The sequence below is a fragment of the Taudactylus pleione genome, unplaced genomic scaffold (genome assembly GCF_031769625.1).
Source record: "Taudactylus pleione unplaced genomic scaffold, aTauple2 ptg000086l, whole genome shotgun sequence".
NCBI classification, from domain to species: Eukaryota; Metazoa; Chordata; class Amphibia; order Anura; family Myobatrachidae; genus Taudactylus; species Taudactylus pleione.
The window spans coordinates 32,796,572-32,821,859 of record NW_028284488.1 but is presented as its reverse complement, the minus strand read 5'-3'; the positions used below and the strand labels follow the sequence as shown (position 1 = coordinate 32,821,859).

The 25,288-nt window shown below is 43.7% G+C and overlaps 1 protein-coding gene across 3 annotated transcripts in view; it reads right to left on the bottom strand.

Moving 5' to 3' along the window:
- The window catches only part of GSAP (gamma-secretase activating protein), a 195,551-nt gene that overhangs the window by 92,238 nt on the left and 78,025 nt on the right, over window positions 1–25,288 (bottom strand). For all 3 annotated transcript variants that reach the window (XR_015877836.1, XM_088468827.1, XM_088468828.1), the window contains 3 exons: window positions 13,105–13,154; window positions 10,585–10,689; window positions 3,397–3,456 (listed from right to left, as the gene is read on the bottom strand). Coding sequence is in view for 2 of the 3 variants with exons in the window: in XM_088468827.1 (XP_088324953.1) it covers window positions 3,397–3,456; window positions 10,585–10,689; window positions 13,105–13,154 (215 nt within the window). In the remaining variant the exon portion in view is untranslated. The remainder of the gene's footprint in view (window positions 1–3,396; window positions 3,457–10,584; window positions 10,690–13,104; window positions 13,155–25,288) is intronic.

The window sequence follows — 25,288 nt, the reverse complement described above, 5'->3', positions numbered from 1 at the left end:
ACAGCTATACTGTCAGTACCCTGTGGAGGATGGTTAGGAGTTAATTATTAAGGTGCGTACACACTGGGCGAAAAAGTGGACGACTGAACGATAACGATATCATTATCGTTCAGTCGTCCACTTTATCGTCCAATTTTAACCCCAAAAAGATGAACGATAACGCGGGTCGTTCGTCATTATCGCTCATCGGGCTGACATGCAGGCCAACCTGACGATCTCGTCAGGTTGCTGCATATCAGGGAATGGGGGAGAGAGCCCGGCGCTGAACGATATCATTAATGATATCGTTCAGCGGCTTTGCTCAATGTCATGAACGACATTGAGCACAACCTGCTGGGGACAACACTACACGATATCGCTCAGGGAGCATATCGTGTAGTGTGTACCCACCATTAGAGTTACCGGGAATAGATCCACTTCTGCCCTTGTTTCCTGTAAATCACGGTGATGTCGCCTCTAGGGAAAGGACATATGCTTTTAGAATATCATTGGCGTACAGCTGTTGTTCCTTGCTTAGATTCTATTGAGGCAAAAGTACATGACCTCCTAGGCTACTTCTACGCTAATTAAATGGTTTGGGTGGAGAGAATGCTGGTTTAATAGGTTGTTGGTTGGCGATGATGTGAGGCCCGTTAGCTGACTGGTTGCTGAGTGGTACTTTCCTCTAAATTAAGAGAAATCACAAATACAGTCAGACTGTGTACCAGTCAAGTGCAATGTATTATTCTTTTGGTGGCATCCCAACTGCAGGTTTGCAGTTTATTTGTGCCACAATATCAAGTGCAATCTGCAATTGCTGCAGATCAGCAACATAGGCAATGGATAATTTTATTTGTATTTCTTGTGCTCAATATCCCCCCTTTTAGGAGAGCCATTACATCATACACTGAAAACTACGTTTTTGCAATTTAGTATTGCTTGATAAAGCAGGAGATATAAATCAAAAAGTCAATGTAGACATATATCAGAGCTAACAATTAGGAGATAAATCATATATAATATGATTCTATTTGTGTCTTTATAGAAAGTAGTTATAAATAGGAAAAGATCAGCTCTAGTTAAACTGAAATTGTCCACAAAGTGGCAGCAGAACGTCACTGTTTGGATTGCTATTCAGAGCAATTCTATTTTTTCTTGGAGAGGTTGCAGAGATATGTGCAGAGTCATCAATGCTGGCTGTAAAAGAGCGGGAGAACAGGCAGAATTCACCTGACTGCCGAAATGGAGTTCTGTTCACTGGTGCAAACCGGTGTCAAGCTGAAGATACCCTAGGTTCCAAGCATGACACAATAGGATAAATGTATAATAGTATAAAATACATTCTCACACTTTCAGGGGGCATTTCAAATTTTTTAGCGCTCCAATCTCCCGTCTAAAGTGACAGGAAATTGGGTGGCGATATTCAATTGTTTGAGCGCCTATGCCTTTTCACACATGGTTGCACCTAAATAGACAGGGTTTAGCCACATAAGATGGCTAAACCGGACTAAATCATGGTTAGCGTGCCCAAACCCAGAATTTTTTTGCACATCTCTGCTCGCCACCTCAGGAGGGTGCGAGCAGAAATGTGTTAACCTGCGGAATTTGAGCCCGGACGGAGCAACAATTGAATTGCTCTGTCGGACAGCTATTACTCACAGCCGTGCGTGAAAACAATTGAATAACCTCTTACGGGTCTCCTCATTGGTATTAGAGCTGCAGCTAGTGAACCACCACTGAGTACCGCCTGACTACAGACAATGTAGACGACGGGGAGCACTCGTAAATGGTAGTATCAGGAGGCCCCAATCTACAGACTCTGAGGGTGGGTCTGGTTTAAGTGGCCTCCTGCAGAAACGTGGTCACGGTTGATGACCGGAGACTAGTCCTTGGATAGGAGGTGTTCACCACAAGTCTCCCTTCAACGGTATAACCAGAGTCACAGAATATTCTAGCAAAAGTTAAATAAATGAGCGGGGGAAGCTCAAGGACTTCTGTTTTGTTACCAATTGTAAAGTGCAACAGTAGGACATGTACCACTAGAATATGTGAATTCCACATAAAGCTTGTTAGGCGTCAGAAAATGGTAAGTGTAGTATATAACTCATCCATGTAAGGTTTTTGGAACTTGTAGATGCCTTTCATCTTGTGTGGAACTTTAGATGAATTCTCCAGTTCAAAATGAGGGCAGACACAGCTATGTTTGGAAAACAAATGGACAGAAACATGACAGCTTTTCTTATGAAAGTCAATGTTTTTGTTCATCTGCAAACATTCTATATGTATATGCCTTCACTTTGGTCCCCAAGAAATGTCCTTATGACACTGAGTAACAGCATGCACGCTTAAGGTGATAAATCTCAAGTGTTTACCATTAGCTCAAAAGTAGGGATATTTTCCCGCTTTGTAAATGATCATTACCCACCAAAACGAGAGGACCAGTATACTGGGCCAGACTTAGACAAGACAGTGGTAAATACACCTTTTCACCAGTATATGCACTGACAACTTATAGAACCACAGTATTGTTAGAAACATACCCCAATCTATTTAATAAACATAAAATATTTCTTGCAGAAACTGTTGTAACAAAAGTATTGGATTGATATTTGTACAATTTATTTGCTACAACCAATATCAGTACTGAGCACAAGGAGCAGATCTACCAAACTGTAGGGTGATACCGTGATGAATATATTTGCCCGTTTATTAGGGTGCATACACACGGTCAGATAGGTCAGATGAACGATTGAACGATTTGACCAACGATCTGAACGATTTTTGCCTGTATTAAAATGAATGGAATTGTCCAAATATGACTGCAAACACATCAGATGTCAGATATCGATATCTGTCAAACGGGAACGCGCATCTTTCATCTGACAAACATGTCAGATTTTCCTTCAGATATGAACGATTTTTAAAATAGTTATTGTACAGATCTGAAGGAAAATCTGACCGTGTGTATGTACCATTATATTCTTTAAATGTAACTAAAATAGCAGTCATGGTTTGACTAGTGCCTATGCCCATTCACACATAAAATGAAGGTGGATGTAGGGGTTGTACTACAGAAAATATTGTTTGAACAATAAAATTGATTGTTTGTCACATGCGATGTAATGTACATTATATTTAACCTGTCCTGATAAAGGTTTGTAAATGTTCAGTTTCTGCATAAATGAAGTTATCATTTTTATTTTTTTCTGCAAAGACTGTAGTCTAGATTCTCTTTAGCTCATGTTTTAAGTATATCCACAATTTAAGTGCAGTAGCAAGCAAAATTACAGTTTGTGTACATGGTAATATTATGTGGGCTTCGAATAATGTAAAAGCTTACATATTTGTTTAAAATTTGACATAAATACACACAATTAAGTATTCATTAATTTTCAAACGAGAAAAAATTATACTTACTACAAATTTAAAGTTTCCCTCTGGATAAAACTGCATACAATGCAAAACACAGCTTGAATGCTGTAATGATGGAAAGAAGACTGCCATTAGCACTGCTTTAGCAAATACCTTATAATATTGCTTTAGAAACAAAATGTTAAATCGACTTATGGTAAAACATAAAAATATGGCTCAGGAAAACAAACATCTCATAGCTGTGGTTAATAGAATTAGAGGCAGTGGAATACAGTGGAAAACACACTCAGAAATATACTGTAGCGCAGAGATGATCGAACTGCTGAATAATACATTCCAACTGTAACAGTTAACTGTGTGCGAGAGCACTAGAGACTTTAGTGAACCTCTTGACCCCGTAAGTTTTCCAGGAGTAGGAACAGAACAAATTTGTCTAAAAAAAAAAAAAATTAACAATGATATTTACCCTATAAGAGTGCATGCGCTCCATAAGTCATATTTACCCCTATGTTGTGTGCCCTCGGGTCTGGGAGTTTTGGAATAATATATCAATATAATACAAACAGTGAAATTAAAATGCAATTGGGTACTGAAATATGTATAGACTGTTCGGTTTCTATATTTGTCTCTATAAAATATTGCGTGTACTTTACTGTTACTTTGAAGCTTCAATAAAGAAAATGTAAAGAAAAAAAAATGCAATTAGGTATTCGGTCTCCGGTTTGCAATGATTTTTTTCAAACAGGTAAATTGATGCATCATCTAATCTCATACAAGGGGACAACTGTAGTATGTCTGATGTATACTCATCTACCAATAGCAGGAGGGAACAAGAAAAAGAAAAAGAATCAAACATGACAAATTAGCAATTTCAGTGGTTTTGGAGAGAATGTATTTTATACTGCTTGAGAACCACATTTGTCAACTCCCATGAACGGATTTTATTTTCAGTTTTATGGAACGCTCTAGATAAAAGGTTTTCAGATAGATATACATGTAGGAATTATTTTTTTAATAGTATATGCAAAATTATGCGAGCATGTTAATTTTGGCTGATTACACAACATTGAAAACTCACAAACATATATTAGTCAAATAAAATACAGTCAGGTGCATAAATATTGGGACATTGACAGAATTGTCATATTTTGGCCTCTATTCACCACCACAATGGCTTTGAAATGAAACAATATGTGATTTAACTGCAGACTTTCAGATTTAATTTGAAGGTAATTACATCCAAATCAGGTGAATGGTGTAGGAACTGTTTCCAAAATGTGCCGCCCACTTTTTAAGGGGCCAAAAGTAATGGGACTATCAACTCAAAAGCTATTTTATGGACAGGTGTGGGCTATTCCCTAGTTATTTCATTATCAATTAAGCAGGTAAAAGGTCTGGAGTTGATTCTAGGTGTAACATTTACATTTGGAATCAGTTGCTGTCAACTCTCAATATTAGATCCAAAGAGATGTCACTATCAGTGAAGCAAGCCATCATTAGCCTGAAAAATCAAAACAAATCCATCAGAGAGATAGCAAAAACATTAGGTGTGGCCAAATCCACTGTTTGGAACATTCAGAACGCACCGGAGAGCTCAGCAACACCAAAAGACCCGGAAGACCACGGAAAACAACTGTGGTGGATGACAGAAAAATTATTTCCCCGGTGAAGAAAAACCCCTTCACAACAGTTGGCCAAATCAAGAACACTCTCCAGGAGGTAGGTGTATATGTGTCAAAGTCAACAATCAATAGAAGACTTCACAAGAGTGAATATAGAGGGTTCACCACAAGATGTAAACCATTGGTGAGCCACAAAAACAGGAAGACCAGATTAGAGTTTGACAAACATCTAAAAAAGCCATTACAGTTCTGAGACAAAGATCAACTTGTACCAGAGTGATGGGAAGAGAAGAGTATGGAGAAGGAAAGGAACTGCTCATGATCCAAAACATACCACCTCATCAGTGAAGCATGGTGGTGGTAGTGTCATGATGTGGGCATGTCTGGCTGCCAATGGAACTGGTTCCCTTGTAGTTATTGATGTGACTGCTGACAAAAGCAGCAGAATGAATTCTGAAGTGTTTTGGGCAATATTATATGCTCATATTCAGTCAAATGCTTCAGAACTCATTGGACGGTGCTTCACAGTGCAGATGGACAATGACCCAAAGCATACTGCAAAAGCAACCAAAGAGTTTTTTAAGGCTAAAAAGTGGAATGTTATGCAATGGCCAAGTAAATCCCCTGACCTGAATCCGATTGAGCATGCATTTCACTTGATGAAGACAAAACTGAAGGGAAAATGCCCCAAGAACAAGCAGGAACTGAAGACATTTGCAGTAGAGGCCTGGCAGAGCATCACCAGGGAAGAAACCCAGCATCTGGTGATGTCTATGCGTTCCAGACTTCAGGCTGTAATAGCCTGCAAAGGATTTGCAACAAAGTATTAAAAAGTGAAAGTTAGATTTAGGATTGTTTAGTTTGTCCCATTACTTTTGACCCCTTAAAAAGTGGGAGGCACAAGAAACAGTTGTAATTCCTACACCGTTCACCTGATTTAGATGTAATTACCCTCAAATTAAATCTGAAAGTCTGCAGTTAAAGCACATCTTGTTTGTTTCATTTCAAAGCCATTATGATGGTGAATAGAGGCCAAAATATGAAAATTCTGTCAATGTCCCAATATTTATGTACCTGACTGTATATATCTTACGAATAACAGTGCTATTCAGCAACCTGCAGAAATTAGCTTGTTTAATGCAAATAGTGTTTTATGAGATTTTTAAATATATACACAAATTTACATTCTCAGGATGAGTGCCGACATTATCAGAATGTCAACATTAGGGTTAGGCTGCGGATGGAAGGGTTAGGGTCAGAGGTGGTTTAAGAGAGAACCTGTGGGCAGGCTCTCTGGCAGCGCAGTAGACTCTGGCTTTGAGTCTACTGTGTTTGCGCAGGTCTATGGGAAAATGGCAACTGTGCAACATTCATGGAGACATCTCTATTGTGCATGCGAAAAACACAGGGAAAATGGCCTCCCTACACCCACTATAGACACGCCCATAGTTAGGGTTAGGCAATGGTGGTGGTGGTGACGTACTGTATAGGCACTAGAGGGAAGGTTAGGGCAGGTAAGTAACTGCTGGGTCACCAGAGACGATAGGTCAACATTCTAAAAAAATGTCGGCATTTCATCAGTGTTTACATGATGAATGTCAACATGGTCAATGATATCAGTATGACCATGTTGACATTCTGATGTTGACATATCATACCACCACCTCCCAATTATCTCCCATTAGCACACCATACATTTCCAATAAACTTCTGCTACCATGCGTCTAAAAGTGTTCTGAGACTCTGCACAAACAAAATAGGAATGCATGTGCACACTAAAAACATGGCTAAACTGTGTTCAGCATCGCCACTACGTCTGACTAAAACAGGTCCTAAAGGTCAGTCAGTTTTTGTTTTGTTAAATATGTATATGGAATATTCTGAATATTCCAAATATTCCCAGCGTGTAAAGAACATTCACACTTTAGAAAACTCTAATGGATGTCCCCACCAAGAAAGGAATGAAAAAAACAAAACAAAAAAACAAACTGAAGATGCCATGCATTGATGTAATTCCACATACAATTTGCAGAAAACCACCACCATAGTTTCCTTCAGTCACAGATGATTTAGCTATCCCTAGACACCCATTTATATTGTCCAGTGGGAATTCCGATCATACCAAGTAAGCTGGAGATATAACATTTCTCTACATTAGCTATAATTAGATCCCAGTTAACATGTCACATGATCTTCCAAAACAATTACTAGGGCACCAAAATAAAATGTAAAATTCTAAACATTTGACAAAAAAGTCAAAATATAAAAAAAAGCATCAAAATTATATACAGTATATATCAAAATGGATTTATTGGGAATCTTTGTGATCAAGTGACGTGTTAATTGCATCCATGTGTATCCAATATAAAAGTTGATCTAATTTATGTTAGCATCCCCCCTGTGAAGGGTATGATCTGGAGTTGAGAGATAGGAAGGGTGAAGTCTGCGGGAAATGTGCACTAAGGCTTGGAGAGTGATAAAGTAGAGAGTGATAAAGGGTCTATTTACTAAGCCTTGGATGGAAATAAGGTACAAGCCAATCAGCTCCTGTCATTTTTCAAACACAGCCTGTGACATGGCAGTTAAGAGCTGATTGGCTGGGACTTTATCTCCGTGCACTTGATCTCCATCCAAGGCTTAGTAAATAGACCCCAAAGTACCAACCAATCAGCTCCTGTCAGTTTAAAGGCTGTTTTAAAAATGACAATTAGCTGCAGCTATAAAGAATTTCTCAACTGTTTGTAAGGTGGAGGTAAACAGGTGTGTGTGTTGCATGTGAGCCTCTGTGTGCAATTGCTGTGGATGTATTATGCTGTGTGCGTGGGGTAGTGGAATTGAGGTGTTGGGAGAAATTAGGGTAGTAGCAGGGAAAAATGAATTAGGGTGCAGTGTGAGGGGAGCAGTGAGATGTGATGCGGTAGAGTGAACTGCATGGTAAGCAGTAAGGTGTGAGCTATGGTGGGGTGCAAGCTGCACGGTGAGCAGTGATGTGTGATGGGAGAGTGAGCTGTGCGGGGAGGGAGGAGTTAGCTGCAGAAGGAGCAGTGAGGTGTGATGGGGCAGTGTGAGCTTTGATGGGAAGTGAGCTGCATGGTCAGTGACGAGTGACTGGGCACTGTGAGCTATGGGTTGGGAATGTAGCCAAATCTTTATGGGTCCTGTGGCCATGCACACAGCTGCCCTGCCGCTGCAGAGCAGTGGTGGAAAACTGGAGGGGGTACAGGTTCTTGGTGGCCTTTTACTATGCACAAGTCTGTGTTGGGCTAGACTTTGTACTTTTGTTATATAGATAGTACACTACAGCCCATGCATATAACCCGAGCACACTAGTGAGTGAGAGAATATGAAAATAAATATAAATTTTATATAGAGATATATAGAGATATATAGAGATATATAGAGATATATAGAGATATATATACACATATATACATACATACACATATATACACATATATATACATACACGTGGCCAAAATTGCGGACACATTTTGAAATTTGAATGTTCTTCAACTTTGAATGCTTATAAAAACTGTTTCACTTCACGCAGTGCAATGATTCATATATCAAATGAAAGGAAATTTAATGCTGAATTCAACACAATAAACAGAGGTCAAATATTTGCATTACAAGGGAAGTTATGCTACTTTCAGTCAGAGAAAGAAGCACAGATGCGTTAGATTCAAGAAGCAGATTGTAGTAACAGCTACTAACAGCCAATTGGAATCGTAGTTCTGAGGACCAATCAGCTGTCGTTTATTAGTAGGTGCAAGGTCATGTTCAAAGGTGGGAAAGGTCAGTTTGGCTGTTTGATTTTGCAGAATAAAGTGGGTTACTGAAGTGCAATTCCGGTTGGATATTTGTGTGTATTGTTTAGTGCTAACGACGGTGTAAAAAATAAATACAACAATGTCATCCAGGCAAAGTGGTGACTGGTCACCCAGGAAGAGATCCAGGATTGTGGTGTTACGTGAAAATGGTCTTTCATATGCAGCAATTGCGAGAGAAGTTGGTGGGAATGTGACAACATCAGGAGTACGAAAGTTTTGTTTACGCTATCAGGAAACACAATCTATACAAAACAAAGAAGGAAATGGTCGGAAAAAGTGCACAACAGCTGTTGATAGGAGAATAAAACAAATTTGCGTCAGGGACAGATGGATGTCATCTGCGGCCATTAGCAGTGACCCGAGTGCAACTGGTGTTTTTGTCAGTGCAAGAACATTACGGAAAAGACTAACGGAGGTTGGCCTAAAAGGTAGGATTCCCAGAACAAAACCATTGCTGAGTAAAAAGCAGCGGCAGAAACTAATACAGTGGGCAAAAGAAAACATTGCATGGACGGAAGGTCAGTGGAAACTAGTGATATGGAGTGACGAAACTAAGATATCGATATTAAGCAGTGATGGAAGAAAATATATCGGAGGCATTGGGGAAGAGGTACATCCAGATTGCATTCAAGCAACAACAAAGAATCCTACAAGTGTTATGATCTAGGCATGTATGACAGCAGATGCTGCAGGCTGCCTTTATGTCATAGACGGCACACTGAACAGCAGAAAGTACATTGACACCATCCTACAACTAAAACTTCTACCTTCTATCGGGGATCTATTTCCAGATAATGCCCCATTTTTTCCCCCATCAGGATTCAGCTCCCTGCCACACTGCACGGACATGCAAACAGTGGTTCACAGAGAATGACATCCAGGTGCTGGGATGGCCACGAAACAGCCCAGACCTGAACCCCCTAGAACATTTGTGGTTCAGTTTGAAAAAACTGCTACATCTGAGGAGTCCATCCAATAAAAGACAATTAATTGAGGCTATAATTGTCTCATGGCACCACATAATAAAGAAGGAAGAGCTCCAAACATTGGTTGACTCAATGCCACGTCGCTGTGCTGCTGTCTTGAAAAATAAAGGATGCCCAACAAAATACTGATAGGACAGTATCATCATAAATACGCAGGGATTTTCACCCTAAGTGTTGTTTTCACTGCATAACTTCTCTTGTAATGCAAATTTTTGACGTCTGTTTATTGTGTTGAATTCAGCATTACATTTCCTTTCATTTGATATATGAATCATTGCACTGCATGAAGTGTAACAGTTTTTATAAGCATTCGAAGTTAAAAAACATTCAAATTTCAGAAAGTGTCCGCAATTTTGGCCACCACTGTGTGTGTGCGTAACATATATAATTCCGGGGCTGACACTTCAAAAAACACAGCAAGCTGTATAGGTAGCTGTCAACGTTTTAGAGCTCCTATGCTCTTTTATCAAGACAAGATCGTCTTGATAAAAGAGCATAGGAGCTCTGAAACATTGACAACTACCTATACAGCCTGCTGTGTTTTTTGAAGTGTCAGTGAGTGAGTGAGTGTGTGTGTACACATACATACACACACACAGTGAACACTACAGTCCATCTATAACCAAGTACACTACAGCCCTGGAACACAACATACTTTAGTGAAATTGAACTAACAGTGAATATATTTAAATGTTATTAGCTAGTACTCAATATAAAAAAAAAAATAGAAAGCATGTAATTATTACACCACCTAAAGTAATTTCTGAAGAATCTGCAATAAACCATGAAATTTACCTTGGGAATAACATAAAACAGCTGCTGATCTGTCATATCCCACTGTGCCCATGCAAAGTCTTCGGCAATTCTGCTCTTAGGAATCTGACCAGAGTTTTTCATGATCTGTAGCAGAAAAAGAGATCATCATTGTACACCTTAATCCACCATGTCCTTTCAAAAGCTGCATACACACAACGATTTTTTAATGATTATCGTTAAACGATATCGTTTAAAAAAATCGTTCACTTTCTGAGTTAGATGATGAACGATGATCGTTCACGTTTGTAGTTTAGTCAGACTTGTCAACTGAACGATTTTCATTAAGGGAATATGCAAAAATCGCTTGTAGTTCATAAAAATCGTTCATTACACTTTAAAAAATCTGAAAGATAATCTGACAGATAAACTGACAGAAAATCGTTGGTAACAAAATCGTTGTGTGTGTATGCAGCTTAAGGTGTTACTACTAACCTGCAGCACAGATGACTAACCTATCAGCCAGCCACTTTAAGAACCTTCTCAGTGCACTTCCCCAGTTGCTCCAGAACTATACTCTCAAGTATAGTTTTCTTCCAGTGTTGTTTAAACTCTGGTTTTCAGTTTTCTCAACAGCGGCACATCCATACCCAACATTTACATCTGGGGTGTTTCCAGGCAGAGTACTCATACTAGCTAAGTACTTTGTTGCTTTTAAGGTGGGAACCAACTACACTGGGCGCATCCTGGGCACTCACTAATACCTCTTGTCCACCAAAAACCCGGGTCCGGCCTCGGTTTTTGGACACTGTTCCAACCCAGGTCATACCCCATTTATACCCATTTTACACTGGAGCTAAAACCAGGGCTTTTGAAGGGTTAACCTGGGCAGATCCCTGGTGTAAAAGGGGAGAGAGTTGGATCGCCGGGTCGAGTGACCCGGCAATCCAACCCAGGTAGCTAGCAGGGTTTAACACTTGCGTAGCCCGTGAAACCCTGCTGTGAGAACAGCGCACTCAGGGTCACGATGACCTGGAGTGCGCTGCTAGCCGGCCGATTGGTCCGGCTTCAGTGGCGCTTGGAGATGACGTCATCTCCAAGCAACCACTTTCACTCCGCAAAAGCCGGGTCTATGCAGACCCGACTGCGGTGTGAGCGGCGCTGACTCGGGAATATCTCGAGTCGGCGCCGGCAAAATGCCGGGTCTGATCCGGATAGGAACTTTGTTCCAACTCCGGGTCAGGCCCGGAATTTAGGTGGAAAAGGGGTATTACACTGCACCTTCGATCTGGGTCAGCTCTGTTCACACTGAACTCAGGTCTGCCCTGCTAAACCTGTGAGGTCATAAAAAGTGGGAGGTGACTGCTCCACAACTACCAATCAGCTCATTTTAGGCATGACCCAGGTCGGATAACCCGGGTCGCACAGTTTACACTGCACCATTACCTGGGTCCAACCCTGGTAGCTACCTGGGTTGGATTGCTGGGTCACTTGACCCGGGTTATTTTTCAGGGACCCTTTTACACTGAGCTGCGACCCAGGTAGACCCAGCAAAAACCCAGGTTTTTGCTCTGGTGTAAAAGGGGTATAAGTAAAGTCCATATCCACTTGCGGGAATTCCTGGTGAAGGCGAGAGGAGGTCTTAGACCCCGTGTCAGGGTATCTGGTTGCGCAAATTCCAAGTGTTAGAATATAAGCTTTGACACAGATGATAAGTATTTCTGAATTTGTCTGTTTTGAGCTCCATGTTATTGCAATATACTCTGGATCTCATTGCATGCTACGTGCTATGCCAACACATCCGTGTCTCTCATTGCATGCTACACATTGTTCCCACAGTGCCAACACATCCATGTATCTCGTTATACACTGTCCAAAACAGTGCCAACACCTTCTTATACCCTATTGCATGCTATGCACTGTCCAAACAGTGCTAACACATCCTTATAACTTATTGCATGCTGCGCTGCATACAGTGCCATTGCATCAGAGTACCTTGTGGCACGCCACCAAAATACCACACTTTGTATACTCAGCTGTACATTCGGCATTTGTGCCTACTGTGTTAAACACCTCAGGGTATTTCGTGGCTACCACCTCAGAGTATTGCAGCTATAACTCTTTCGGTGTGTTCCCCCGTAGAAGTAAAAGGCTTTACACATATACTACAAAACCAGAATTTTATAATACTGATCATGAAACTTACCAATTACCCTAGACACACTGCATGCCTGAAAGAAGAACTCTGGTCTGAATCTACCCATCTTTCCACAAATCATAATAAAAGCACACTATTATGAGAACATTATATCTAGTTTTTAAACTTTACTTTGTTACACAGTGTACAATATTTATGCTGAAATCTCAGTATATATAAGTTTAAATACATTTAACAAGTTTATGTGCAGTAAGTTTTCATTGTAGCAGAAAATAAATCCCCAAATATTTTATACCCGTGTTATAAATAACATCGATTATGAAACAGAGGAAAGACCTGTTTGTAGTAAAGTGTGCAAATTAATATTTAACATATAATAAGATCTGAATATATTGGAAACTTACCGGTCTGTTCCCATCTTCAGTGCCAAAACTTACATGAAACTGCTCAATATCTGCATAGAGAAAAAAAAAAACAACTGCTGAATTAGTTATTGAAAGGATTTCAGTTTTTACAGAAATATATATTTTACTCTTGACCATAAACTTCTGGAAAAGAGGCAGCAATAATTCTGCAGCAGATGTTTACACAGTATCTCTTGTGCAAATGAAGTGTTGACCCATGGTGAAAATTCCCACATAGCTCAAGGAAAACATTTCTCTATTTATATAATAGGAGATATGGCAAGAACTTACCTTTGTTATCTCTATTTCTACGAAGTCCATAGGGTTCCACAGGATACCTTGGGGTATAGGTGATGACGTCAGGCATCGGGCACCATAGAGTTTTCAGCCTCCCAGGATGCACTAGGGTCCCCCTCCTATACCCCGCCTCCGAGCCAAGGCATCTCAGTTACGTACCAAGCCATAGGCCGAAGGAGGAGAAGGAAGAGAGAAAAAAGATCTGGACACACACAAGAATCACATTCTCACCAGAGGGAGACTTAAAAAACGGTGGCCAGAGTAAAGCCCATCTGCAGCACAGGTGCGACAGGGCGGGAGTCCTGTGGAACCCTATGGACTTCGTAGAAAGAGATAGCAAAGGTAAGTTCTTACCATATCTCATATTTTCTACATCAGGGTCCATAGGGTATCCACAGGATACCTTAGGGATGTCCCAAAGCAGTATCCTTCAAGGGTGGGGACGCTCCTGTGCCGAAAGGAGAATCCGCCGCCCGAAAGAAGCATCCTGAGAGGCAAAGGTGTCAAACGCGTAATACCTCACAAAAGTGTGGACAGAGGACCACGTGGCAGCCTTGCAGATCTGGACTGCAGAGGCACCACGTCGAGCTGCCCACGAAGGACCCACAGACCTAGTGGAATGAGCCCTCACAGAGGATGGAACCGGAAGGCCCTCATGAAGATAAGCTTCTGAAATTAACATCCGAATCCAACCTGCCAAAGTTTGCTTTGAAGCAGGCCAACCCTTTTTACGGAAGCCATAGAGGACAAACAAGGTGTCCGACTTCCGAAACGAGGAAGTACGGTCAACATAAATTCTTAAGGCCACACAATGTCCAAAGTGGCCTCACCCACTGACAGGTCGGGTGAGTTAAAAGCCGGCACACAGATTTCCTCGTTGATATGGAAACGTGAAACAACTTTGGGTAGAAAATCAGGACGAGTGCGCAGCACTGCCCCGTTCCCATGAAAAATCAGAAAAGGGGGTCTACAGGATAGAGCCCCTAAGTCAGAAACACGTCTGGCCGAATCGATGGCCAGAAGAAAAATTGTTTTAGCGGTCAGCCATCTAAGGTCCACTGAGCCCAGTGGTTCAAACGGTAGTCCCTGGAGAGCCCTCAGGACCACAGCTAAATCCCAAGGCGCCACCGGTGGAACAAATGGCGGCTGAATTCAAAGAACACCTTGCATAAAGGTGCGCACTTCAGGGATTGTAGCAATCCTACGATGGAACCAGACGGACAGGGCAGACAGCTGCACCTTCAGAGAAGCAAGGCGAAGCCCATGGTCTAGTCCCGCCTGTAGGAAAGCCAACAATCTAGACTGACGGAACTCCCGAGGTGCATAACCTCTCGGCCGACACCATTGGAAGAACGTATGCCACACACAATGGTATATTCTTGCAGAAGGCGGCTTCCGAGCTCTTAGCATAGTTCGTACTACAGAGCTGGAAAACCCCCTGGACCTTAACATGGCCGTCTCAACAGCCACGCCGTCAAAGACAGCCGAGTCAGGTCCGGGTGAAGACCAGAACCCTGAAACAGTAGGTCCGGTCGCAGCGGCACCCGCAGAGGACTGTCCACGGACAGACCCTGAAGGTCTGAGAACCAGTGCCTCCTGGGCCATGCGGGAGCTATCAACAGGAGCGTTCCTCCTTCCTGTTTGAATTTCCGGATTACCTGAGGAAGAAGGGAAAACGGAGGAAATAGATCAGCAAACCGGAAGGTCCACTGGACGGACAGAACATCCACCAGAGACGCCTTTTCGTCTCTTGTGCGAGACCCTAATACCGGCAACTTGTTGTTGTGCCGAGACGCCATGAGGTCGATCTCTGGAAGACCCCGCCTGTCCACCAGAAGTTGAAAGACGTCCTGGTGGGGGGACCACTCCCCGGATGAACGTCCTGGCGACTGAAAAAGTCCGCCTCCCAGTTGAGAACTCCCGGGATGAATACTGCCGATATGGCCGGGAGATTGCGCTCCGCCCAGACCAGAATGCGGGACACCTGTACGAGTGCCGCCCGACTTCAGGTTCCTCCCTGACGATTTATGAAGGCCACGGTGGTGGCGTTGTCCGACTGGACCTGCACAGGGTGACCTTGGAGAACCCGCTGTGCCTGCTGGAGAGCATTGAAAACGGCGCAGAGTTCCAAGATGTTTATTGGAAGCTCCGTTTCTGCCTGAGTCCATCTGCCCTGGAACAAGTGTGGACCCGTGACCGCTCCCCAGCCCCGAAGGCTGGCGTCCGTTGTCAATAGAACCCAGTTCTCCACCCAAAACGGACGACCCTGGTTGAGATGGGTCGTCTGCAACCACCAGGCTAGGGACAGGCGAACCTCCGGCGTGAGCACCATTGTCTGGGACCTTAGACTCTGAGGCAGTCCATTCCATTTGGACAGGATCAATTGCTGCAGAGGTCTGGAGTGAAACTGGGCATATTCCATACTGACACCATGGAGCCAAGTAACCTCATCGCCGAGTGTAGAGACACACGGCGACTCTGCCTTGCAGTTGAGGGTGCGCAGTTGTCTGCAGAGATCTTTTCACAAAGATCCTCTGCTGACTGAGGATTCTGCACCTCGGAGCCTTGTTGGACTGCAGACGGAATCAGGGTGGACTTTAGCCAGTTTATCAACCAACCGTGGCGTTGCAGTACTGCAATCGTCAGATCCAAGTGGCGTAGAAGGAGCTCTGGAGACCCTGCTACCAACAAAAGCTAGTCTAGGTAAGGGAACAAGCGGACTCCCTGCAGCCGCAGGGACGCCGCCATGACAGTCATAACCTTGGTGAATACACGTGATGCTGTCGCCAGGCCAAAAGGTAACTGATCGCTGCGGATTGCAAACCTGAGGAACTGTTGGTGACGCAAAAGAACAGGGACATGCAAGTAGGCGTCCTGTATGTCCAATGACACAATGTAAACCCCAGGTTCCAGCACCAGAATAATGGACTGTAGGGTCTCCATCCGAAACCGCGGCACCTGCAAGGACTTGTTGAGGGCCTTGAGGTTGAGAATCGGACGGTACGACCCATTGGGTTTCTGCACCAAAAATAGATTGGAATAGAAACCCTGGCCCCTCTGGGAGAATGGAACAGGCACTATAACTCCAGCCTGGAGCATAGTGTGCAATACCTTCTGCAGCTCCGTAGCCTTGTTCCGGTCTGATGGTAGACCCGTGGTGAAGAATTGAGCCGGGGGTCTGTGCCGGAAGGAGAGGGCGTATCCGTGGGAAACCACCTCCAGAACCCAAGTGTCTGTCGTAGTGGTCGACCAACACTGGGCGAACTGCAGCAGGCGGCCTCCCACTTTGGGATCCCCCAAAGGGAGGACCGGACAGTCAGGCCGCAGGCTTGTCATTAGACTCAGGGGCGAGACGTCTGGTACTTTCCTGGGCTTGGCTGATTTCTTAGGCCCAGCCTGTCTCGGAAAGGACTGTGACTTAGGCCTACCCTGGGCCCTATAAGGCCGAAAGGATGACGTATCCAAACTGGAAGGGACCGCAGCAGACGGGAGACATGCAGACTTGGCTGCCGCCAGCGTGGCCACAATTTTACCCAGATCCAGACCAAAGAGGACTTCTCCATTAAATGGCAAAGCTCCCAATCCCTTTTGGGAATCGGCGTCCGCCTTCCAGGATCGCAACCATAAGGTGCGACGAGCAGCCACAGCTGCCGAGGAAATGCGAGAAGTGAGGGTACTAATATCCAAGGCTGCTTTATTGATGTAACTGGCCGAATCCCGGAGATTGCCTACCAACTCGGCCTGTTCAGCCGAACAGTCGGAATCCAAAGACTCCTCCAAACTATCGGCCCAGCGCTCCATAGCTCTGGCTACCCAACATACGGCCATAGCCGGTCTGGATGCCCCCCTCCCCCCGCAAGGGAATAAATGGACTTCAGGCAGATCTCCACCTTACGGTCCGTAGCATCCTTTAAGGAGGACATTGGCAATGTGGCACTTCGGACTAGGCATGTCACATGAGAATCCACCTGAGGAGGGGATTCCCACTTAGAGAAATAATTGTCCGCAAAATGATAAGCCACCGCTAAACGTCTTTGAGGCCGATACAGTTTGCCATGATGTTTCCACGCCTCCACATAATGGTCTACTAACTGACCCGAAAGAGGAAACACTGTGGCGTCACCCTTAATATCCTTGAAAAAGGCATATTTGGACTTGGACACCGGAGGATCATCATCCTCAATAACTAAAGCTGTGCGGACTGCACGAATAAGGCCAGGAATATAAACCTTAGACTTAGCGTCCGACTCTTTAGTACGGGGTGGTTCTTGGTCAGAAACATCCAGAATCTCCCCATCATCGGACGTCCCGTCGTTATCCTCATAAGGAGCAGACAGAGACGCCACTGGCCGCAACACAGACTCCCCTTGTAACACGTCCGACAAATGCTGTACAGAGCTGGTCAGCGAATTAACCCACGCAGGCTCCTGAGAGACCTGAGGAGGGAAAATAGGGAGACTGGGGTACCATCAGTTGTCTCGGGAACCCCTGCATGGGTGAAGACACCGACTGCTGGGACAATCCCATCTGAGAGAACACAGGTTGCGGAGCTAACTGGCCCACTAGGGTTGCAAGCGCTTTGGCAAAACATGCCCAGGGCGGCTCCTGTACCGGAGCAGTGACAGTAATTGGTCGCGCCAATAAAAAACACTGCCGACATAGCCCCTCCACGCTACCCTCCCCCTCCGCTATAGGTACCTTGCACGTAGTACACAGAGGCTGGAGAGGAAAATCACTGACATGATGGCAAGTATGTGACCCCTCTCACTGATAATCGTTAGTATAGTGGGAGAACCGCCCTGCAATCACCGCACCGCAAGGGCTTTAGCAGAAGAGCAGGGACAGTGAAAAGGCTGACAGTAGAAGGTGAAAGTACAGGCAGCAGACGCTAGCAGCAGTCACATACAATGCAAAGAAATTAATCCCTGCACCATCAGCGGTGATCCTCAACTACACAGACACAGAGTCTGGCAGGACACAGCGCTGCATACACAGACCTGTTCCAACGGAGAGGTATGCCGGGGACCCAGACCACGATGCCACCCATCAGCAGCTTCTAGCAGCGTTCACCATGCTTCTGTAAAGATGGCCACCGAGGAGCAGAGAGGAGGCCGGCCTGGGGGAGGAGCGCTGCTACAGGGCCAATCGGCAGGTGCAGAGAGGGCTGTGTGCAGTGGGGGAGGCGCCAGCTGTGTACAGGGAAGGTGCGCTCCCCTGGCATGCAATTAACCCCTGGGATGCCGCAGTGCTACCGCTCAGCTGCGGTCCGCTGTCCCAGGGGGGTAGTGGAAGCGCAGGTTGTTAGCTGGCTCCACGCTGCAGCCAGTCCCCAGGGAGCCCCCTGCCTGGGGACTCAGGACCATGTTTCAGCGGGGACCCACCGCGGGACCCCGCTGCTTACCTGCTGCCCCCTTGAATCCGGCCATGGTCCAAAACATCTGGGGTCACCGCTAGCTTTGACCCCAGATGCTTACCAGCATCCCCGGATCAGTACCGGCGTTCTGGTACCGGCGGGAGTGTAGGGAAGACAGCATGGACGTCAGTAGTGACTGTCCAAGCTGTACTTCCAGATGGGCAGCCACAGTTACCTTGAAGAAAATTTCAGGGGCTAATCCTTAGCCCCCCTCTAAACAGGTGCTCTGACTCAGAGCACCAACAAAAACTGGGATGCCTTGGCTCGTGGATGGGGTATAGGAGGGGGACCCTAGTGCATTTTGTAAGGCTGAAAACTTAACTCTATGGTGCCCGATGCCTGACTTCATCACCTATACCCCAAGGTATCCTGTGGATACCCTATGGACCCTGATGTAGAAATAACCTTTTCTTTTTTTTTTAATCTAATAATTTTTATTGAGTTTTTGAGACACACCCAAACAAAAAATAACAAAAATTGCAATATAATAGTAATATCAGCAGGTATAAAATATAGATCACATAATAATCAAGGGATACAAATGGAAATAACATAAGTCATGGTAGATAACAAAAATATAGACCATAGCTATCTGAAACCGTACGGATAATGTAGCGCGGACCCATTGGCGCCATCTTAGCCCACGTGATCTAAAACCATTAGGGGTATTCAATATGGAGCGAAAACTTCGTTTTTGCGATGTTTTCGCACCAATGACGTCATTTTCGGAGGTTTTGGTTTTACACCGTATTCAATTTCAAAGACTTTTCGCAGGTTCGAAAAGTCTTTGGAAAAAAAACGGGGATAACTTTTCACCACTGAATAGGTGGCGAAAAAAAAAGTGCAGAATTGGGGTTTAGGGGTGCAGGATTAAAAAAGGAGCCTGCACCCTTCAGAATGACCCCTTGAAACGATCTGTGCCCAAAAAAAAAAAAAAAAAAAAATCAGGACACCCCAAAAAAAGCACTTTGAATTTGGGGGCCCCCCCCCCCCAAAAAAAAAAATATTGGGGGACAAAGTTAAAAAATAGCGAACTTGACTCTGGGGGGTCCCCAAGTATGCCCCAGGTGTTTTTTTATTGCAGCTGCTTGCAGCAGGTGGGTACGATTTTTTCAAGTCACTTCAGCAACTTTACAATATGCTGACCCCCATTTTCAAGTACCCCAAATTTGCTGGGCATAGTAATTTTTCCCCAAAAAAAATTCTAAATGCTCTTCTGCATCATTTTCTTCAAAGTCGCATTTATACATTTGCAGCGGCTATTAGAAACCCCGACTTCCTCCAGTAGTTAAAAATGGGGGTACCCATAGTGATCCCCCATGTCTACACATCTTTAGGGGGGACCCTAGAATATTTCCCGAAAATTCCCGTTTTTGTTGAAACTGTAAAAAACAAAAAAAAGCAAAAATTTACAAAAAAAAAAAAAAAAAAAAAAAAGGTCCCCCCCAAAAGCCAAACCAGTCCCAGGCTTCCCAGCCAGTGGTGGTTTCTAAAAATACGGGGTACAAAATGTGTAGGGTTCCACCGTATTTTAGAAACAAACACCAGGCTGCAGGGACTAGTGCTGGTTTTAAATATAGGGGACAAAAAAAGATGTGGGGCACTCCCTATATATAAGACCAGCACCAGACCCAACTGACCGGGGTGTAATGCCACAGCCTGGAGACCCAATCACCAGGGCTCCAGGTCCAAAGCATTACACCCCAAGTTGGGGACCCCCCAAAAAAGGGTCCCCCCTCTCCCGAGCATGCAATCTTTGTGTATAGATATATATATATATATACACACACACACACACATATATACATATATACACACACATACACTAATATGTACATATACATACATAGCCAAAAGTTTGGACACCTTCTCATTCAATGGTTTTTGTTTCATTAAAATTATGTTCCACATAGTAGATTAATACTGAAGACATCAAAACTATGAAAGAACACACATGGAATTGACAGGGGCAATAGACTTAAGTAACCATTCGTCAGACATAACCCAGCTCCCAGGCATATAAAAGGAATACAATTCCTCCCACATTGAACAAAGTAAGGTACATTTGTGACATGAGAAATATATAAATCAGGATATATACTTGTACATCAGTGCTGAAAAATAAAAACATACAGAAAAAGGCATCAAAAGTGCAACAAACACATTGGACTGCAGAGCACTAATCAGGCCAAGCCTCAAGTTCTTGCAAAATAATAAAGAAAAAAAAAAGGAGTTTCGGACCAGCCCACCCAAACAAAAACTTCCATATAATATTGAAATGTTGAATTCAGAATCTAAGATGAGAAATCAACAGCCTGGGATGTAATTGCAACCTCTGTGGAAGATAGAAAAATATATTGAGCCTTTGTAGATAAAATGAGGCCTACAGAGTCAAAGAGCAGAGAGGGAGATAAAATACTAGCAAAGCAACCGGCAATGGCGTCAAATGATGTCAGATATATCATTCTCCAAAACTTGAAGACAGTTGGACTAGCAACAGCAGGAGTATCACCGCCCTCCACAGTGGGAATGCATGTCTCCATATCAGCGAGCCGAGAATCGGTATATGGCAAGTCATAACATGGAAAAAACAACGCATCATGCAAGTTTGCCGGTTGAGCCATAAGCCTCTTTTCGGAATCAACAATAGCAGTGAGGAGACGATCCATTCAGAGCTGTATGACCACAGAAGGAGATAATATATAGATATCAAATCAGGAGATGAGGATAGTACAAAACTTCCAGGGGACGTTCCCTAAATATAGTGTAGGAAGTTTTAGGGGCTAGCAGACAGGGTGATGAGGCAGTGAGTATCCAAAGAACAAGCCACAGCAGCAGACCCAGTTATCACACTCCCACTCCGGAGAGCAAAGGAGACCTATAACCTTGGCTGTACCTTCAGCCCAGAGACTATTACCGACACAGCAGCGCTTCAAGATAGCGGCCGAGGTCGGGAGTTGCTGGACTGCAAAAAACTCTGAGCTGTAATTTGCCAGGGACAGGATTTGCCAACTATCCAAAACACAGACCAGGTGACAGATGTAGCCAGCGCTGGAATCAGGAGCTGCAACAGTCGCCAAAGCCGGATCCAAGATGGAGCCCGCGACGAGGTGTTACTGAAGGAGAGACGGTCAGCATCTGTATCTCTTCAGCTAAAGAAGATAGGCAGGAACTCCCGGAACGTGGAGAGTTAAATAGCCAACAATAGTCGAGCGTAAGGGTCTAGGCAAATGATCCAGGATAAGTGTGACAGATATTTGGGTCTGGAGTCCGCTTCCTGTCACTAGCTCGTCCAGGCCTGGGCCTCCTTCTACATATAGAAATTTTGATAACAGTAATCAACAAAGTTTCCGGCAACATGGATGAAAACGGTCTGTTAACTTTTATGTGCTGGTTCACAAAATTACACTTAAAGGGGAATTCAATGGCTAATTGATCCCCCCGGGGGCTACTCAATTAGCCCCAAAGCCGGCAGTCATCAGGGATTTCCTTTTCACCTTCTGAGGCAGACGGAAAAAAATCCCCATTGATCAGCCCCGTTTTCACAAACAATCCGTGACCATATCACGGATTGTATGTGTTTTTGCCCAACAATAGATATTTTTTCGGTACAAAAGTGGGGGCTAACTGAATAGCAGGTAAAACAAAATGCAAAAAAACCCGGTTTTGCATGCCTGAAAATAATATTGGGGCTAATTGAGTTCCCCCTTAAATATGTTCCATCATGTCATTTTTATTTTTTAGATAGAAGCAAAAAATATTTTTGAAAAAAAAAAAAAAAAAGTGTAAAAATGTACAATGCCGTCTGGAATCAAACTACATCCCCTCCTATGTTGCATTTATTTATACAAATGGACACTATCTTTCAAGTTTACACGTGGAGGGACAGCGATTGCAAACAATATGCATTGTTAAAATCCTTATTAGGTGAAAACACAATCTTTCCAACCCACACATTTATGCCATGTGGCTGTCGGGAGGAAAATTAATCAAAGTTTGTCTACATTTGAACCAAATACATAGTGTTTGCTTCAGAAGACTGATTTAGTTTATAAGTTGCAGTGGCAGGTCACCTAGTTTGAGTGCAGTGTTTGTTTTGTGACATTTTAAAATGTAGCAAAAACACTGCATGTATAAATTCAGTTACAATGTCAGTCGGTCACGTGGAAGCTAATTTAAGCTTATGTTAATATCGGCACTACATATGTGCTGTATAACGTGCTATGCAAGTCTGATTAAATGGATGAAGGGGAACAAGAATAGTATAGTTTTAGTGGTTCCACTGGACAGACGAGAATCAACCAGTCACTTAGAATATTGTTATTTCTGTCTACCAAAAACTGATGGATTTTCAAAGAAAATCCAAGTTAACATTGAATATCCAATTCTCCCATTCGCAATAAGACCAGTGCCACATACACATGAACTCCCGATTCCTGTTCCTCCATCTATATGCGAGGAATTCACCATTCCCAAAGGAAAGCAAAAGTCATCTGAGCCCGCTGCTGGTTCTTCTACAGCTTGCGACCCCAGTTACAGTGCCAAGCATGAGAGAAAAAAAAAAAACACTTAATTGAGCAAAGCTAGTTAAAGCACTTAGTTAGGGATTTAAAACTTTCAAAGCAACAGGTCAAACCATTGGGATCCAGGTTGCTCGAATGGAATTTGCTTGATAAAGACTCAAGGATATTTGTGTTTAGGAAACATAAGACCTTGCATGGGACTATGAAATGTATATGCAAAGATGTAAATGAATTGATGGATGAACTAGGTTTTCAGCATAACCCTGAAGAATGGAGATTATTCAATGATTCTTCTAAAATGAGTTTAAATGCCGTCGGTACCAGGGACTCATTTAGTAGCTATAAAAAGAAACTTACTATGCCATTTTAGGACTGCAGTGTGGCTTTTTATAAGTATTGTTTTCTGTGCTTATGGGATAGCTAAGCAACACAGCATCCTGACATTGTGAAGGTCTGGCCCATCAGAGAAGAATTTGCCCCCGAAAAGCACAATATCAGGTATACACCTTCAGTAAAACCTGAAATGGGTCTTCTCTCTAAATTACATATTAAGTTAGGTCTCATAATACATGTTGTAAAGTTTATGGACAAAATGGTGAAGGTTTTGAGTATTTAAAAGGTCAGACTCCAAAATTTACTGAAGCCAAGTGGAAGGAAGGTATCTTTGTAGGCCCTCAAATTAGACTACTTTCAAAAGACAAAACAGTCGAAGATAAACGTGGCAGAATTAGCTTAATGAAAATCCTTCGGATTCGCGATTGGTGGGTTTTTGAGAAAAAAAAAAAAGGGAAAAAAAAAATCTAAATTAAGATGCCGTATGTCATTGGAAGATACGTTTATTTACATTCATTCCGGAACTTCTATCTGGACTATTTGGGAGCTGTGAGTGATGAGCAGGGGGAACAATATCAAAATATTTGCAAGATGGAAATATGGAGATAGACTCCAGCGATGATGGGTGATTAGTGCTGGTTTTTGAGAAGGGAGGACCATATTACTCATGTGCGCAAAAATAATCTGTAAATAGAATATTTTATGAATTTATCCACCCAGCTTTGTGGGTATTTTTTATTATTTATATATTTATGATCATAAACAAAATTTTTATCATAGGTGACTGTTTTCCTGTATTATCCCTGCTATACTCTATTCAGATCATTTACGTTAATAAAATTATTAATTATTTTCAACCAATGAACACAAGACTATTGTCACAATCGGGCACTAGGGACACCTCTGTTGAGGCCAAGAACCGGGGGGTTAAGGTGGTAGAGCAGTAACTGACTGAGGGGTATGCAACCGGGAAGCCGGCTGACATTATACAGACAGCCGGCTTCCCGACTGTCAGATCCCGGCAAGGGTGAAATGACCGGCGTCTAGATGTAGACGCCGCTCATTTTACCGATGTCGGGCGCCACGAGCAGACAGCCACGGGGGGGTGGGGGGTATGAGGGTTAGGTTTAGGGCTCCTGGGGGGGGGGCATAGGGTTAGGCACCCCCAGGAGGTTAGGGTTAGGCACCCCTGGGGGGAGGTTAGGCACACCCTGGGAGGCTAGGGGGAGGAAGGGAGGGTTAGGGTTAGGCACCCCTGGGGGGAGGTTAGGGTTAGGCACCCCACGGGAGACTTAGGTTAGGCAGCGGGGAGGGGGGGGGGGCGATTTCCAGCGCTGTCAGGCTGCCGGGATCTCTTCCTCTTTCGGCCTGACGCTGCCAGGATTCGAACTGCCGGCCATGCGGCCGGCGGTATTACATACCGATTCCGACGGAGACAGTGAAAAGTTCTTCCTATAGCGGCCAAACTCAGGTTTGGCTAGACCTGCCCTGAGGTGCGGAGTCTAACTCACTTGGCGGTCTTCACCTCTTATTGGGAAGTGGGCAGGTCGTGGCCCTCTGGAGAGGTAACTGGGAGTGGCAGAAGACAGGAATATAATACTAGAAAATAACGACTAGG